General features: G+C 40.3%; 1 protein-coding gene across 3 annotated transcripts in view; it reads right to left on the reverse strand.

Moving 5' to 3' along the window:
- LOC116727027 (myosin-16) overlaps positions 1-14,192 on the reverse strand; it is a 52,069-nt gene that overhangs the window by 17,186 nt on the left and 20,691 nt on the right. For 2 of the 3 annotated variants that reach the window (XM_032574047.1, XM_032574046.1), the window contains exons 4-6: positions 13,311-13,397; positions 12,765-12,904; positions 9,787-9,877 (exon numbers count right to left, since the gene is read on the reverse strand). In XM_032574047.1, coding sequence (XP_032429938.1) covers positions 9,787-9,877; positions 12,765-12,904; positions 13,311-13,397 — 318 coding nt within the window. Of the gene's footprint in view, positions 1-2,880; positions 2,999-9,786; positions 9,878-12,764; positions 12,905-13,310; positions 13,398-14,192 lie in introns of those variants that run through there. The other variant, XM_032574048.1, reaches the window with a different exon arrangement.

The following is a 14,192-nucleotide window of genomic DNA, read 5'->3' on the forward strand; positions in this document are numbered from 1 at the left end:
CTGCTCTCACTGAACTGTGGAATATGACAAGAATATTACAACGTGCTCCAACTACAGACTGTCATTACAACAGCAGAAAAAAACGTTTCGCTATTTCAGGCCAGCACTTCCGTGCGGTCGGGCCCGTATCTTGAGCTTTGCGTTCTCCAGAGATTTGGCACGCCTCTGGCTTTTTTTATTTATTCATTTTTTTGTCTTTTCCTCAGGTACTAATTTAGAGAAAGAATGTCCTGCAGCCACCGGTGATTATCTTCAGCATGACCCTGGACTGGCCGAGCTGCGTTTGGTCAGCGAGACCAAAAAGCACCGATGCCATTAGTCTGACATTTGAGGAATTTGGCTGAAGGGTTTTTTTTGTTTACATTTTACAACCCTGGCTAAAAGTCAGAGCCACGGCGGGTCAAGGTTAATTGACCCGCCGTCAATTAACGGCGGGTCAATTAACCTTCAGGTGTCTTCGGGTCTTGAGGTGTTTACGATCTCTGGTTGTGTAAAAAAACACAACCAGAGATCGTAAACACCGGAAGAAATCCCAGCTATCAGCTTGGGATCCTGATTAATGGATTTTTAACACTCAGGCATCAGTTTAATTTACAACCCTTTCAAGTGATTAAAAACAACAATATCCGGGCGTGCCGTGATGGTGTAGTGGTTAGCGCGACCCATATTTGGAGGCCTTGAGTCCTCGACGCGGCCGTCGCGGGTTCGACTCCCGGACCCGGCGACATTTGCCGCATGTCTTCCCTCCTCTCCTTCCTCATTCCTGTCAGCCTACTGTGATATAAGGGACACTAGAGCCCACAAAAGACCCCCTGGAGGGGTAAAAAAAAAAACAACAACAACAAAAACAATATCCAATGAAAAGAAATTGCTATTAAAAAAAATAAAAATGAGAACATTTTAAAATTTTTGTCCTTGGATGAATAATGCGGTGAGTAAACCATAAACACACGGCCAATCAAAACCAAAAGGCAATTAAATTAGAAATGAAAGAGAATAGAAGAGGACTAGGAGAAACTGCCATGTCAAGAACATTAACGTTATCAGGCTAAATTAGCTTATTGTGATTACCCATGTTGACCACTATGGGGTGCTGTTTTTAAAGTTGCATAGTTAAAAATTAACAACAATTATTTTAGCCATTCAGCATTTGATGCGAGAAAGAAAATGGGTGTTTGTTTCCAGAGTCTTATTTCCAGCATGTTATTTATTCATTTAGACAATTGCAAACTAAATATTACCGACCACCAAGCAGAATGTTTAGTTCAATGCTTCCCAGAACCAAAAACACGGAGAAGATTCAACTTCTATGCACCACAAATCTCGGACAAACTTACAGAAAACTGCAAAACAGCTGGAACACTGGCTTCCTTTAAATCAGGACCCACATGTTCAGAGTTGCTTTTGAATCATAATAAATGGAACATTAGCCAACATATTTGATGCACATTGATGATTTTGACGATGGCACTGGATAAAATGTAATGCTTGTTACTGGGTTCTTAATTGGTGACTGTTTTGTGTTTTTACAATGTAAAGCACTTTGAACTGTCTTGTTGCTGAAATGTGCTAAACAAATAAATTTGAGTGATTAAAATTTAAATCAATCAATCAATTAAATTTTATTTGTATAGCACATTTCAGCAGCAAGGCATTTCAAAGTGCTTTACATCATAACAAACACAGAATCACAATGCAATATAGAATCAATCATTAAGTCAAGTTACATCAATAAATTTGTAATTGATTACATTTCAAATACAATCCTAAACAGGTGGGTTTTCAGTTGAGATTTAAAAGAAGTCAGTGTTTCAGCTGTTTTACAGTTTTCTGGAAGTTTGTTCCAAATTCGTGGTGCATAGATGCTGAAAGCTGCTTAAAGCGACCACTGAGAGTCCAAGATGGAGCTCTTGGATTTTTTTGCAATTGCACATTGCCTGTCCTTGGGGAGAGTACTGGATCGTCCATTCCTGGGAAAAGAGTCTCCGACTTGTGAACAATGTTTCCCTTTTTAGAAAAATGAAACTTCAAATTGTTTAGAACTGGCCTCATAACCCTTCTCAGATTGACTAGTAGCAACAGTTGCTTCTCTAAAGTCACCTTCTCTTTCTGTTCCTTCTCGCCATTGCGTCAACGCAATGCCAACTTCCCAAGATGCATGCTCCAGAGCAACAAAGTGCAAAAGATCCTGCGCTGATCAATTTAATGGTGTTCTTGTATATACAAACCTACTATATAAAAATATTATGCTTCATTAATTATGATAAAGTACAAAAATATCAAGCTTTAACAATGATAAGGTATAATGTTACAAAAGTAACAATTAGTAACTTCGACTCAACACAGAAGACATTACAATGCTATGCAGTACCTCTGTCCTCCAGAGGTATTCTTTCAAACTAAGTGAACCTGAAGTGCTTCCCCCCCTTCTCTCCATCATAAACAATCAAAATGCTTTCGCAAACATAAATCACTCACAGCACATTTCTGCTGCACTCATCTCCTGCCAAAGCTGTGTTTTCTACTGCCGATAAAAATTTATTGCCCCCTTCCCTTGCACGGCCGCAGCCTGCCGTGTCGTGTCATGTTCGGCGTTATCTTCGGTTTCTATCGTTGTCTCGGTGTCAGGAAGTTGTGTCTGACATGGCGCGCAGCCCGGGGGCTGCCTGCGGCTCACTGACGGCGGTGAAAGCCGCCTGTCGGCAACACGCCGCACAAAAGCACCGGACGCCTCGGACTCTGACGAAAGTAACCATTCAGGGCGACCCGTGCCACCTTTGATCCAGCAAAAATCTCTTGTTGCCAGCAATTACTCATACGTAATAACTCATCATTTGCTCTCTTAGAGTTTACATAGACTCAAAGAAATGTTTGACTTACATGCCAGCGGAGGACATCTGTGGAGAGAACAGCCATGGCGAGGCAGCAGCAGTCCAACTGACTGACTGAATGAGAGACTGACTGTCCCAAACATGTGCGCACACGCACACACACGCACACACACACACACCTTGCTGCTGATCCCCTCCGGCATGTTACTGTCCACACCCCCTTATACGCACACAGCCTCTCTCCGTCTTCCTGTCAGTCCCCCTCTCACATATCTGGTTCTCATTAAATTCCCACCTTCCGCTGCCTCAAAATACATCGAGTGGTCCAGAAACAATTGTAGAAAACGTGCAGCGTACCAGCGTTTGCTGTGGAGATTTACATAAAATTGGCTCCAGACTAAGTGATTGCTCACATCTCTCCATACTCACTCGGAAATGTAGAGGAGATAACATCATAAAGTATTAAAAAATAAACGGCTTGATTTGGTTGCGGGGTTCAATCTTCAGATTTGCATGAGCTTGTTTTTTTTTCTTCTTCATTTTTTCTGCTGCTCTTTGAAATGGTAATAATTGTCCATAAACTGGAATCAGATGTGGCCTCAGAGTCGATGTCTCCTCACATGGGTCAAAGGGGATCTACAGCAGCGTGGGCTGTTATTTCCTGTAGGATCCACTCTGAACAGAACATTTTTAACCCCCCCGCCTGTTCACCAGAAAAACAAACAAACAAAAAAAACAACACTTCAGACTCAGTGCTGTTGTAAAATACTCATGTTAAAATACTGTAATTCATTCGTAGCGACACAAGACCCTACATGTTGGTTCTTCAAAATGCCTTTGGACGGTCGGAACCCTGCAGTAAAAGTGTTGTCTGATTGATTTGACTTGGAACGCGACGACAGGCCCTGTACACCTGGTCAAAGACTCGTACTGAAGGTGATGAAACAGGTTAGGCCAGCTGAATCTTGAGATGAAGCCCATCGAGGATACACTCCAGATGCATCGGGACAAAGTCTTTTAAGGCATATTTTGGGTGTGTTTGTAGCAAATAGGTACAAATTAAGGGGAACATTAAAATAGTGCCATTTATTCAACGAAATATCAAATGCACAAGTTACTGTTGGACACCAAACTGGCTCATGTGGCAGTCTACTTTTGAACCATCTTATCACCCAGTACTTTTGTGATTGAAATTCTAATCCTAACCCAATTGTGGAATAAGCGCAATCTGACGCAGACGTGAACAATCAACACCTTTGCTTGTGTTTAAAGCACCGAGTGCCTTTGGGCGGTGACCCCTCGGCACTGGGGAAATCCATCAAAGGTGAAGGCTGGGAGTCGTAAGCCACGCCCTTTTTTGTGTCTTTTGACATCCATAAGCCTGAGCAAACAAACATTGTTTATAAGTTTTCTTAAGGCTCCATTCTCTAGTCACTCTCATTTATCCCCTTCAGACTCAGTTTATAGTGAATTGCACCATCTCTAAATCATGCTTATGCTGATGACGCACAGCTTTATATTTTGTTTCACCACATGATCGCAGTCACTCATATTGGCTGAGTGAGTTTGTCCATGATATCGATGGGTGGATGGGCCAGCAGGTCCCATGTTAACAAACTTTGCTCAAGATCAGTCGCCTTGCAATCTGAAAAGTTGTGAGTTCAGTTTTCGCTTCCTTCCACAATCTGTCGTCCAATCTACATATATGTGTATGAAAACTCAGTCTATTTAGCATTGACAAAGAAAGGCTAAAATCTACACAGCGTTGTAAAAACCTCAACGGAATTTATGTATTTAAATATCAATAGCCACAGAAAGTCTCTCAATCAGCTCCAACTTTTAAAAAATGAGCAGATGTATTTCAAAACAGAGCAGATATTTGTATTGGAGTTTGTGTAGATAAGTAGATCAGTAACAGTCAAACTGATCAGATCACGCAGTTCCTTGAATCGTTGTAAACCCTTCCTAGTCCATAGGAAGCCAGGTTGCTTTCGTAGTATTGACCGTCTTGTCCATCAGGTTATCAGAGACATCTTCACTCAAAGTTCCCAGGAAGAAAAGTAAAATAACTCAAAACAACAGTCAGTTTCTAGGCTCCTCATCTCTGAAAACAACGCCATTAAACCTGAGATGGACACAAACTAATGGCTCCTAAATTATGAACTTCCACTGCAAAAGTAGAAAGTAGAAAACTTCAAGTTCAGTTCAAAATATTTAGTATCACAAAGGCGCCTCAATTGTTCCCTGAATCTAACGCTATGGAAACGTAACCCTCTTTCGGGTACATCTTTCACTCCAAAGGCTTATGGATGAAAAACATTTACTCATGCCAAGCTTTGTTGTTGTGCGGCACAGTATGAACACCTTGAGCTACACATCTGCTGCAGAACCAAAATGATTCTTATCTCTTTAGACACAGATGACCCCAAAGCACTCCGGCTGAGGGTAACTGCTTTATGGCCACGCAATAAAACTACTAAAGAGCCTGGGTCTGTGGTGAGGAATGAAGCATGCAGGCCGCCCTTTAAGCCAACTGCTTTGAATTATGGGATGAGGAGGCGGCTTCAGTTTTCATGACAGACAAAGCATTCTTTTTTGAATCCAGGCAAGTCCACAGGCGCATTTGCGCGACCATTACGTCAAAGGATAGCAGACGATGGAGGTCAGGAGACAGCTAACTGGCCTGTCCACCTGCATCTACACCTAAACCCAGACATCCTTATCTCTACAAGTAAGCGACAGACATAGACTAAACACACGCCAGTGACAGAGATGCATGCTGTCGGACATGATGCTATCTGGATGACACACCAAGATCCCCAAGAAAGCCTCAGGACAAAGTTTACAAACGGTTGCACCAAACAATAAGCAGTGTAAGCCAAATAAAAGATGCTGCACTGATTTCTTAACATATTTATCAAAATGTTGTGCTACGCCAAGGACCGTTCTGTCGTTAACCTCCGTCGCTAACGGGGGGCTTGCAAAGACCAGCCCTCCGTTGGCATCCTCTGGTCGTTCATTCGTCACCCTTAAAGCTGCTGATATCCTGAGCAAAGACGTGCTTCCAAAAGCCAAGTGGAACAGAACCTTTCGTTGATAACCTCCTGATGTTTTCTTCACAGGAATTATACCTGACCCGGCGTTACTGTATAACTTTTACACCTTCATGGAGGGGCTCATTGAGGGTTCTCTTTCTATAGATGACGATTCCATAGATGAAAGACAACGTCTTTCTGTATTCAACTCTCTCTTTCCTAGATAAATCAATTGAACGAGCTTCTCTTGCTCTACATATGTAGACTGTTTTTGATCCCATAGATTTTTGTGCCGACTCGGAGCTTGGTTGGACTCAAAGACGGGCTTGGAGGCTTTTCAAGTCAGAGAATTTGATAGTTTGAACAAATCTGTATTGAAAACCTTCCTTGGCTAGTCGAAATGCTGCAAATGTTTCAAGGTATTCTATAAATTACAAAATAAAGAAGTGTAATTTAGTGGAAAGAATTTGGAGAAAATGTCAAATCTCGTAGTAAAAACAAAAAACAAGAAAGGATTTTATTTTGAAAAACTGAAAGTGTCTTTCCTCGTAACAACGCTCCCTTAACAGCAAGGAAATAGGATGTAGTAAGACAAGCTTATTCTGGGCTGAAAAAAACACTAAGTAATTTATTAGATAGTTCAGTTTAAGTAAGTAATTAATTATATTCTAACTTTCAGTCCTGATTACATGAGATGAAGATTATTCTTGAGATTCAAGTGCCAAACCCAAAGTCCAAGTCAAGTCTCAGGTCTTTAGAGCACACATCTAAATCTATCTTAAAGATTTGGGTTTTGCAAAGTGAGAACAACTTGAGCAATCATTCCTGGCATGCACACTCGACCTTCCACAAGTGATATTTATTACTGGCCAATTCTACCTTAACATCCCGAGAAACAACAAAGATGTTCGCTACGTCAACAAAAGGACGCCACAGGGAGAAATCAATAGACTGGGTTTTTGTTACGCTCAAAATGTTAGCTTGCACAGATACTTGATCTTTTGTTTCAAAATACGGTAAAGTTTCATTGAGCACTTTCTTAGTTCTCCGTCTTCGTCTTCAGGTGAAGGAGACGAAGAACTAAACGCAACACATAGTGACTGATTCAGTTGAAATATGGAGAATCTGACACAGAATTGGCTCGAGTTTTTTAAACGGCAACTTTTCTAACCTCCAGGAGTAGATAGCTGTGCTACAGTACTGATATTAGCCGGTACATAAATAGGAAATTCCCTCAGCGGTTATGAATTTTTTGGTTGTGTCAGAGAAACGATGCTTACATTGACCAGTTGGCCAATGATTTTTTTAAAATGAGCCATTTACTATGGATCACAACCTGACAAATAAAACTTTAGACATGAGTGAAATTTGTTTTATTTCCTTGTAGCGATACTCATTTATGAGAGGAACATCTGGGTTCCCCTCCTTAACCTTTTTATCTCCAATGTAACGATTGAAAAAACTTTTGAAACGGTATTTAGTCCAGCCAAAGTACACAGTCACGTCCTGGTAGATACTACAAACATGTCCGCATCAATAAACATTCACTGCCCAGCTTTTTCCGTAGGAAACATCGGATCGAAATCCAATGTTTGATTTGTTGCGATATTTATTTCACTGTGTCGGTTCAGTTTAACTCTCCCACAAAAACTCTGTTAGCTCTTCCAACTGACAATAAATAATAATAATAATAATAATAATAATAATAAAAACATTTAGCATGAGATTTAAGACTATTATCAGAAACAGCTTGGAGAAAACAGACAACAACGTATGCCTGTGAAACAGACAGGATCTAAGCTGCTCTGTTAGCCAGCTGGCCAAAGCTAGAGCAGATCATTCAGCAATGCAATGAAACAAGGGCCCGGTCCGTTTTATATCGCCTCGCTTCCTCATAAATGACGCTGACGAAGCCGAGTCAAAACAACAGCGTATTTCTAACTGTACACAGTCACAGCATCAGCTGGAGGCAGCAGGTCCAGGTGGATTCCTGCAGGCCGCGGTTCCAAACCGTATCCTGGCGGTCTGGGAGAAGGAAAACGACTGATCCAATCACCAAGCAGACGGCAGGAATGCGTTTGTCCACCGAGTCGTCAGCTTCTACTCAGCTAGTTAGTAAGGAGCTGGGAATTCGTGCTTGGGCCTGGCAGTGAAACTGTAAAATCCAGCTCACAAAAACACACCACACACGGCTTGATGAAAACAAGATCTGAGCAAGACTTTGGGGGGGAAACTAAGAATCAGGTTGTTTTCCTGCAAATAAAAGCTTCACGAAACCAAAACTATGTTTTTAAAAGGATGTATAAGGGAGGTAGAATAAAGCAGTCCATGTTAAGGTCATATATTGCAAGTTTTATGCTTGTCTAAGTTAAATGTGGTCCATTAAGAAAAATAAAATAAAAACAGCTTTTTCTCATGTTTCACACAAAAGAATGTTTATAAATATCTATTTTAAAGAATCTCTCAAAGGACAGTAAAACAACTTTAGAGGATCTTTTTTTTTTTTTTTAAAAAAAGTGTTTTTATTTACATTTGTTCAAGAATGGCATCTCAAAAGTGATTTGTTATGAGAATGTCTGACCGTTAGATTGTTTATGGTTTATGGGGAAAGCTACTTTTTCCTCATAAGACCAGTTTGGTTTGGATAGCTTTTTCCCCATTAATGAATAAATAAGACCTTAAAATATGTTTGATAATCTGAAACATATGGAGTAAGTTTGACAAACCCCCCCCCCCAAAAAACCTTAAAAGCAAATAAAAACTGGCACGAGGAAAATACTTTATTTGTAAATTTGAATGGTATTTTTATGTTTGACATATTTTACAGAAATTAAACGGGACGGATTAATTAATTAGCCCTTACTTGTTACCCATCAACTTCAGCAGCACCACATTCATGTCCAACAAAAAAAAAAAATCTTACCAAGTATTTTTAGTCAAGTTTCTAGTGAAAATATCTTAGAAAACTTGAAATGAGACTAAACAACTTTACAGGAAACTTTTCCACAAGATATAGCAGCTTGTTTGAAGCCAATAATTCCTTAATATTGATGAAAAAGTTACTATTTCAATTGGTAGATTATTTCACTGGGAAAAATGTTCTTGTTATAAGTGAAATAATCTGCTGGTACTGTTTCATCAATATTAAGGAGTTATTGATTTAAGAATCTCCTATATTTTGCTGAAAAGTTTCCTGTAAAGTTGTTTTCTAACATTTTCACACTAGAACTGGGGTGTCAAACTCATTTTCATTTTGGGCCATATTAAAAATCTGAGTGCTCTTAAAGGGCCGGTTGTGCCAAAAAGTATTGCCAAAACCAATTGGATTGTTAAAATATCAGTAAATAGCTGTTCCTTCAAGATTTTCTGATTGTTTTTGGGGGGGTTTTTTTGTGGTTTTTTACTGATTTTGTGGTGCCAATTTAGAAAGGTTTGTAAGAAATTGTTACGATATTTGCGCTATTGTCTGATGTTAACTGTGACTTTTTATTACTCGTCGTATCAATTACAGCCTATAACTTAACATCAAGTCAGGCTGAGGCAGCGGCCACCTAAACTGAAAGTTTTTAACCAATTTTGAGAAAAACATGCAGTAAAATCAGAAAGAAATGTGGAAATTTGTTGACTTTGTGTCAACAAAGTTCTGCAGATTTGTGAAAAACTGGAAGGTAATTTGGAGCCTAGAGGGCCACATAAAAAGCTACAGCGGGCCAGATTTGGCCTTGAGTTTGACAGGTGCACTAGAAACTTGACAAATACTTGGTGAGATTAAGATTTAGATTTTTTTGCAGAGTAGCATACAACACAGCATCTTTAACGAAGGAAACGGTTCGATCCACATGATGTGTTTCTCCTCTCTGTGTTTGACCTGGTGATCTTTCCAGCTGCTAACTGTAACGTAAACCCGAGTCGCTCCTGACCTGCAGCTCCTTGCTCCTCCTCTGCAATTCCATGCTGAGGGCCTCCTCTGCTTCCAGTTTGGCGCTGGCACCGCTGATCTCCAAGTCCTTCCTTCACACAGGAGGAGAGCACACAAAAAAATACAACCTTCAGTCAACCAGAAACGATGGAGCATACAGGTGACTGATGAGCTTCTCGACGTGTCATTTTTCATTGCAACAGCATCCAATAAAGCTCCACCGAACCGTGAGCCGAGCTGAATTGACAGATCTCATATTGCGGAGAAGGACTAGAAACGAGGCGACTCATCGTCTTTATTAATGCCGAGCGGGGTCAAGCAGAGTTGGTGGTGTGTAGTCTGCGTCTTCCCCCGACACCTGGCTCTTTTCTTCTTTTGATTGTAGCTGCGAGGTACAGCAAATACGTCTCTCTGCTGTCACACTACGGAGGGCAGATAGCAACATGTCGAGATCTTGGTGAATGCCTCGCCTGTGGAGAACTCCCCCCCCCCCGACGTTGCTAAGCTACCACTGCAAACCGCAAGGTGTTTTTGGGGAGTTTTATGTAAAAAAAACCCCAACACAAAGTAGAGCATAAATCTGAAGTTGAATGACAACCCCATCTTGTGAAAGGGCCAAGCAAACGTAAAATCTTATCTGGATATAGTTTCGGACTTGAAGTAGGCCATTGAAACAACTGAACATACTGTAATATAAATTGTCCTATTGAAACGCTGGTTGTATTTTTCAGTCGGGGTGAACGATATGGCTGGAAAAACGTATCACGATATAAGCGTTTCATATCACTGTATATGAAAAATTATTGATTTGTTTTTCGTTTTAAATATCTGAAATTCAGCCAAACTGATGGCATGACCTTTTCCTGTTTTATCCACAGTTTTCACGCTTCACCGTTGTTTAATTTTAAGTAGTTATGAGGCGCGGTGGCAAAACCTGAAACTGCTGCTGCGCCAGTTACTCAACAGGTTGTTGCTAGGTGACCTAAGAGGGAGTGAGTTATGGTGCGTTCACAACAAAAGCGTTACGCGAGTCAAAAACGCGTCCGACGCTTCAAGTTCGACGCGTTTGCACTTTGAATGCAAACGCTTGACCTTTTGCTCTACACCTAGCGTTTCGTGTGTCTGGTTTACGTTCAAAGTCAATGTGGAGGCGCGTCAAGGGAGCGTCAGACTCGCCAACTCCAGTTGGGGTTTTTTCCGTTGAGCGCTCTTGACACTCCAAACGATTCAAATCTCGCTGCGCAAGACGCTCGAAACACAACGGCTCTTGATGCAGAGGAGATCCCATCAGTAACCCTCCCCCTGCTCTCTTAAGCCTTATATTGGCGTTTTTTATGATGTATGGTTGTGGCTTATATAAGAGCTGGATTTAATGCTCTGTAAATGTTTATGATTGTGGCAGGGTTTAAAATATGAACACTAACTGGAATTTTTCTCTCTCTTTTTTTTTTTTTTACCTGTCTTTGAGCTTTTCACGGCTAATTACATATTATCAAGCATTCCACAGAGATTAAAGAGACAAATCCTATCGTGGCTTAGGAAACGGGTCAAAGCAGGTACTTATTCAACCAACCTCTCTGCTGTCATTAAATAGGAATACAATTAAAGGACTGAACATGACTGAGAACCTTATATGAAAACTACTCAGAAAAGACAGACAGATTCTGAAAGGTGAGCATCCATAGAGTCAAAAGCATTTCAATGGCAACCGCTAAGCTACGGTAGCGATAAGCTCTCTACTTTGCTTTTTAAGCTGTTTTATGCTGTATTTCCTTACTGAAATGACAGCATCCAGTCTTCAAAACGTTTTTGAGATGCATACAGAAGCAGACACAACGGCACCAAAGCAAGCATCCAACGGAAATGGTTTGATTTAGCCCAACCTGGGATGCTGTACAGTCATATTCAGTCAATTAGAAAATGTGTTCAGATGAGGTTCATTTTTCAGGTTGACAATTTTTACAACTGACAACCTCTAGGCAGGTATTAAACTTTCTTTTTATTAAGTATGTGTTCATATTGGATTAATTCCAAGATTTTAGACACAAAACCACAAATATATATATATTTTTTTAGCATTTTGTACATTTTGAAAATGGATGTTTTACAGCCTGTATATTTATTTTTTCAATGGTTTTATTATTATTATTATTATTATTATTTTGAGTGAAATCAGATTTTATTTTTCTGAGATTTTAGGTTTTGTTGTCATTTTTATTGGTATGACGCAATATCCTAATTTTAAATGTCTGGTTTCATTGATTGTAAGCGTAAAGTCATCATAATCAGCACAAATAAAAACTTTAAAACATCCATCTGTGTAATCTGTACAATGTGTTTCACTTAGAGATAAAGTTCCTGAAATAAATGGACTTAATACTATTCTAATTTTCTGAACGATCTGTATCCATGGATAGTGTTGGGATACAGTTCGAGATAACAGACTGCTTGGTGCTTCATCTCTGCCTCATTTTACTATTACTTTTTTTGTAGAGCTACTTACAGAGGGTCAAGTTGTTAAAATATGTTCTGTGCTACTTTGCTAACATTTTTGTAAAATGTGACAAGAGAAAACTTATCTAGAATACTAGAAAGGCCAGAAGCAGGCCACTCAGAGGCAGGAAAGGAGTATTTGTATTTGGGTAGCTAACTAGCTATTGATTATGGTTTCCTAGAACGGTCAACAAAATGCAAAAACCATAATAGAGGTCATGCTAAAACGGAAGTTATGCTAGCAAGCTAGCACAGCTGTTTTAACATGACTTCTATTGATCCTTCTGGCCTAAACCTTACATGCTAACATGGAGGCGCTTTGAAATACCGTTTCAAACAACATTTGGACATTTTTCTTTCTGCCTGTTGCCAGTTTGCCAGTACTGAATATACTCAGGTTTCTGTAAGAGCGTATGTAGGTTGCCATGACAGCCCGCTGCTTCTGCTATGAATTAGTTTTTATATCAGAAAATAAAACATACTGACCGTTTGATAAGCTCTTCCAAACCACTCCTCATCTTCTCCACCTCTCCTAAGCCGTCCTTAGTAGATCTGCTGTCAGCGTCCAGCTTCCTCCTGGCCTTCTCAGGCTCGCCACGCTGAAGCCGCTCCAGCTGGAACTCCAACTGGGAAACAGGCAAGAAGATACAAGTGTACACAACAATCACGGTTCAGTTCGTACTTTTGGTTTTAAAGTTGGTTCTCTTAAGAGGGCTGGTGTTGAATGCTGCAGGCAGCTGGATTTGGGCTTTGGTTTTTCCTCCACTTCCAGTGACTTTTATTTTAGGTTGATGTTATTGCCGTTGAAAAATGCTGTTTGCATTGGGGTTTGTTTTGATAATTAATGTTACTAATAAAATTTTAGGTCAGTCTTCCTGCACATATCTAATCTAGGTCTTTGAGACCAAGATGCTGAACCAGAGGCTGATAGAAAAGAAAGCCGACCGCCGAACTATTGTATCTTGTTTCATCTCAGGAGCTGAATATATCACTCCACCCCGAGATGTTGGATGTCAGAAAATGTAGACTTACATGTTCGGCTTGCAACTGCAGCTTGGTTTTCTCTTTGGTCAGCAGGTTGACTTTGTCCTCCTCCATCTGCAGATCCTCAATCGCTTGCTGTTAGATAGAAACAAGATGTCTGAGCCTGGGCTGCACATGTTCCTAAACCTTTAATTCATCACATGGCTTCACATCCGTCTGATGGCAACGCCACAGCTTTGGAAACACTGGAGTAGCTTCTTTGCAAAGAGCATGTCAAATGTGGCCATCTCCTGTTTGATTTACGGCCATCTGATTTCTTTTTATCTTGTTACATGAAGTCATTATTCACTAAAGCTCTGAAATTGTCAGAAGGTGTTCATTGGCACGAAGAAGCAATTTTCCCCTTGCAGATATCTTGTGTCACATTAATGTTTCACATATTCAAGCAAATGCTAATTTAAGGCAAAGACAACTTAAGCAAAATGAAAATGCACTTTAAAAAGACAGTTTCAGGTTGAAACTAAAATCCAAAACTGATGGCCAGACATTCTATCTCAGGAGTTTCCATCTGAGAGCAGAATCCATGGTTTCACCGATTACAGGGTGCGCTCACTGTTTTGGTAAAACGGAAATGGGCAGATCCGTGGAAGTCCAAACTTGTAGAGTTAGGAAGAAGCAGTTCGTCCATTTTTTGTTATCCAGGCGTACTAAGGACAAGGTTGTAAGCTTCATGAGTTCGTCTGACTCTTTACTTCCTCTGCATCTTTGTTAAATCCTACCAGCCAAGGTTTCATTGACATTGAAGCTAATGGCTAAAAATGGCCATTAACTCCGAGATGACTGTCAGAGTAGAAGTGAGCCAAGAACAGTGGTAGAGAGCAGAATAAACACACAAAAACATGCATGGTACAAGGGAGCGACGTACAAAGG

Source organism: Xiphophorus hellerii, chromosome 10 (assembly GCF_003331165.1).
Source record: "Xiphophorus hellerii strain 12219 chromosome 10, Xiphophorus_hellerii-4.1, whole genome shotgun sequence".
Taxonomy (NCBI): Eukaryota; Metazoa; Chordata; class Actinopteri; order Cyprinodontiformes; family Poeciliidae; genus Xiphophorus; species Xiphophorus hellerii.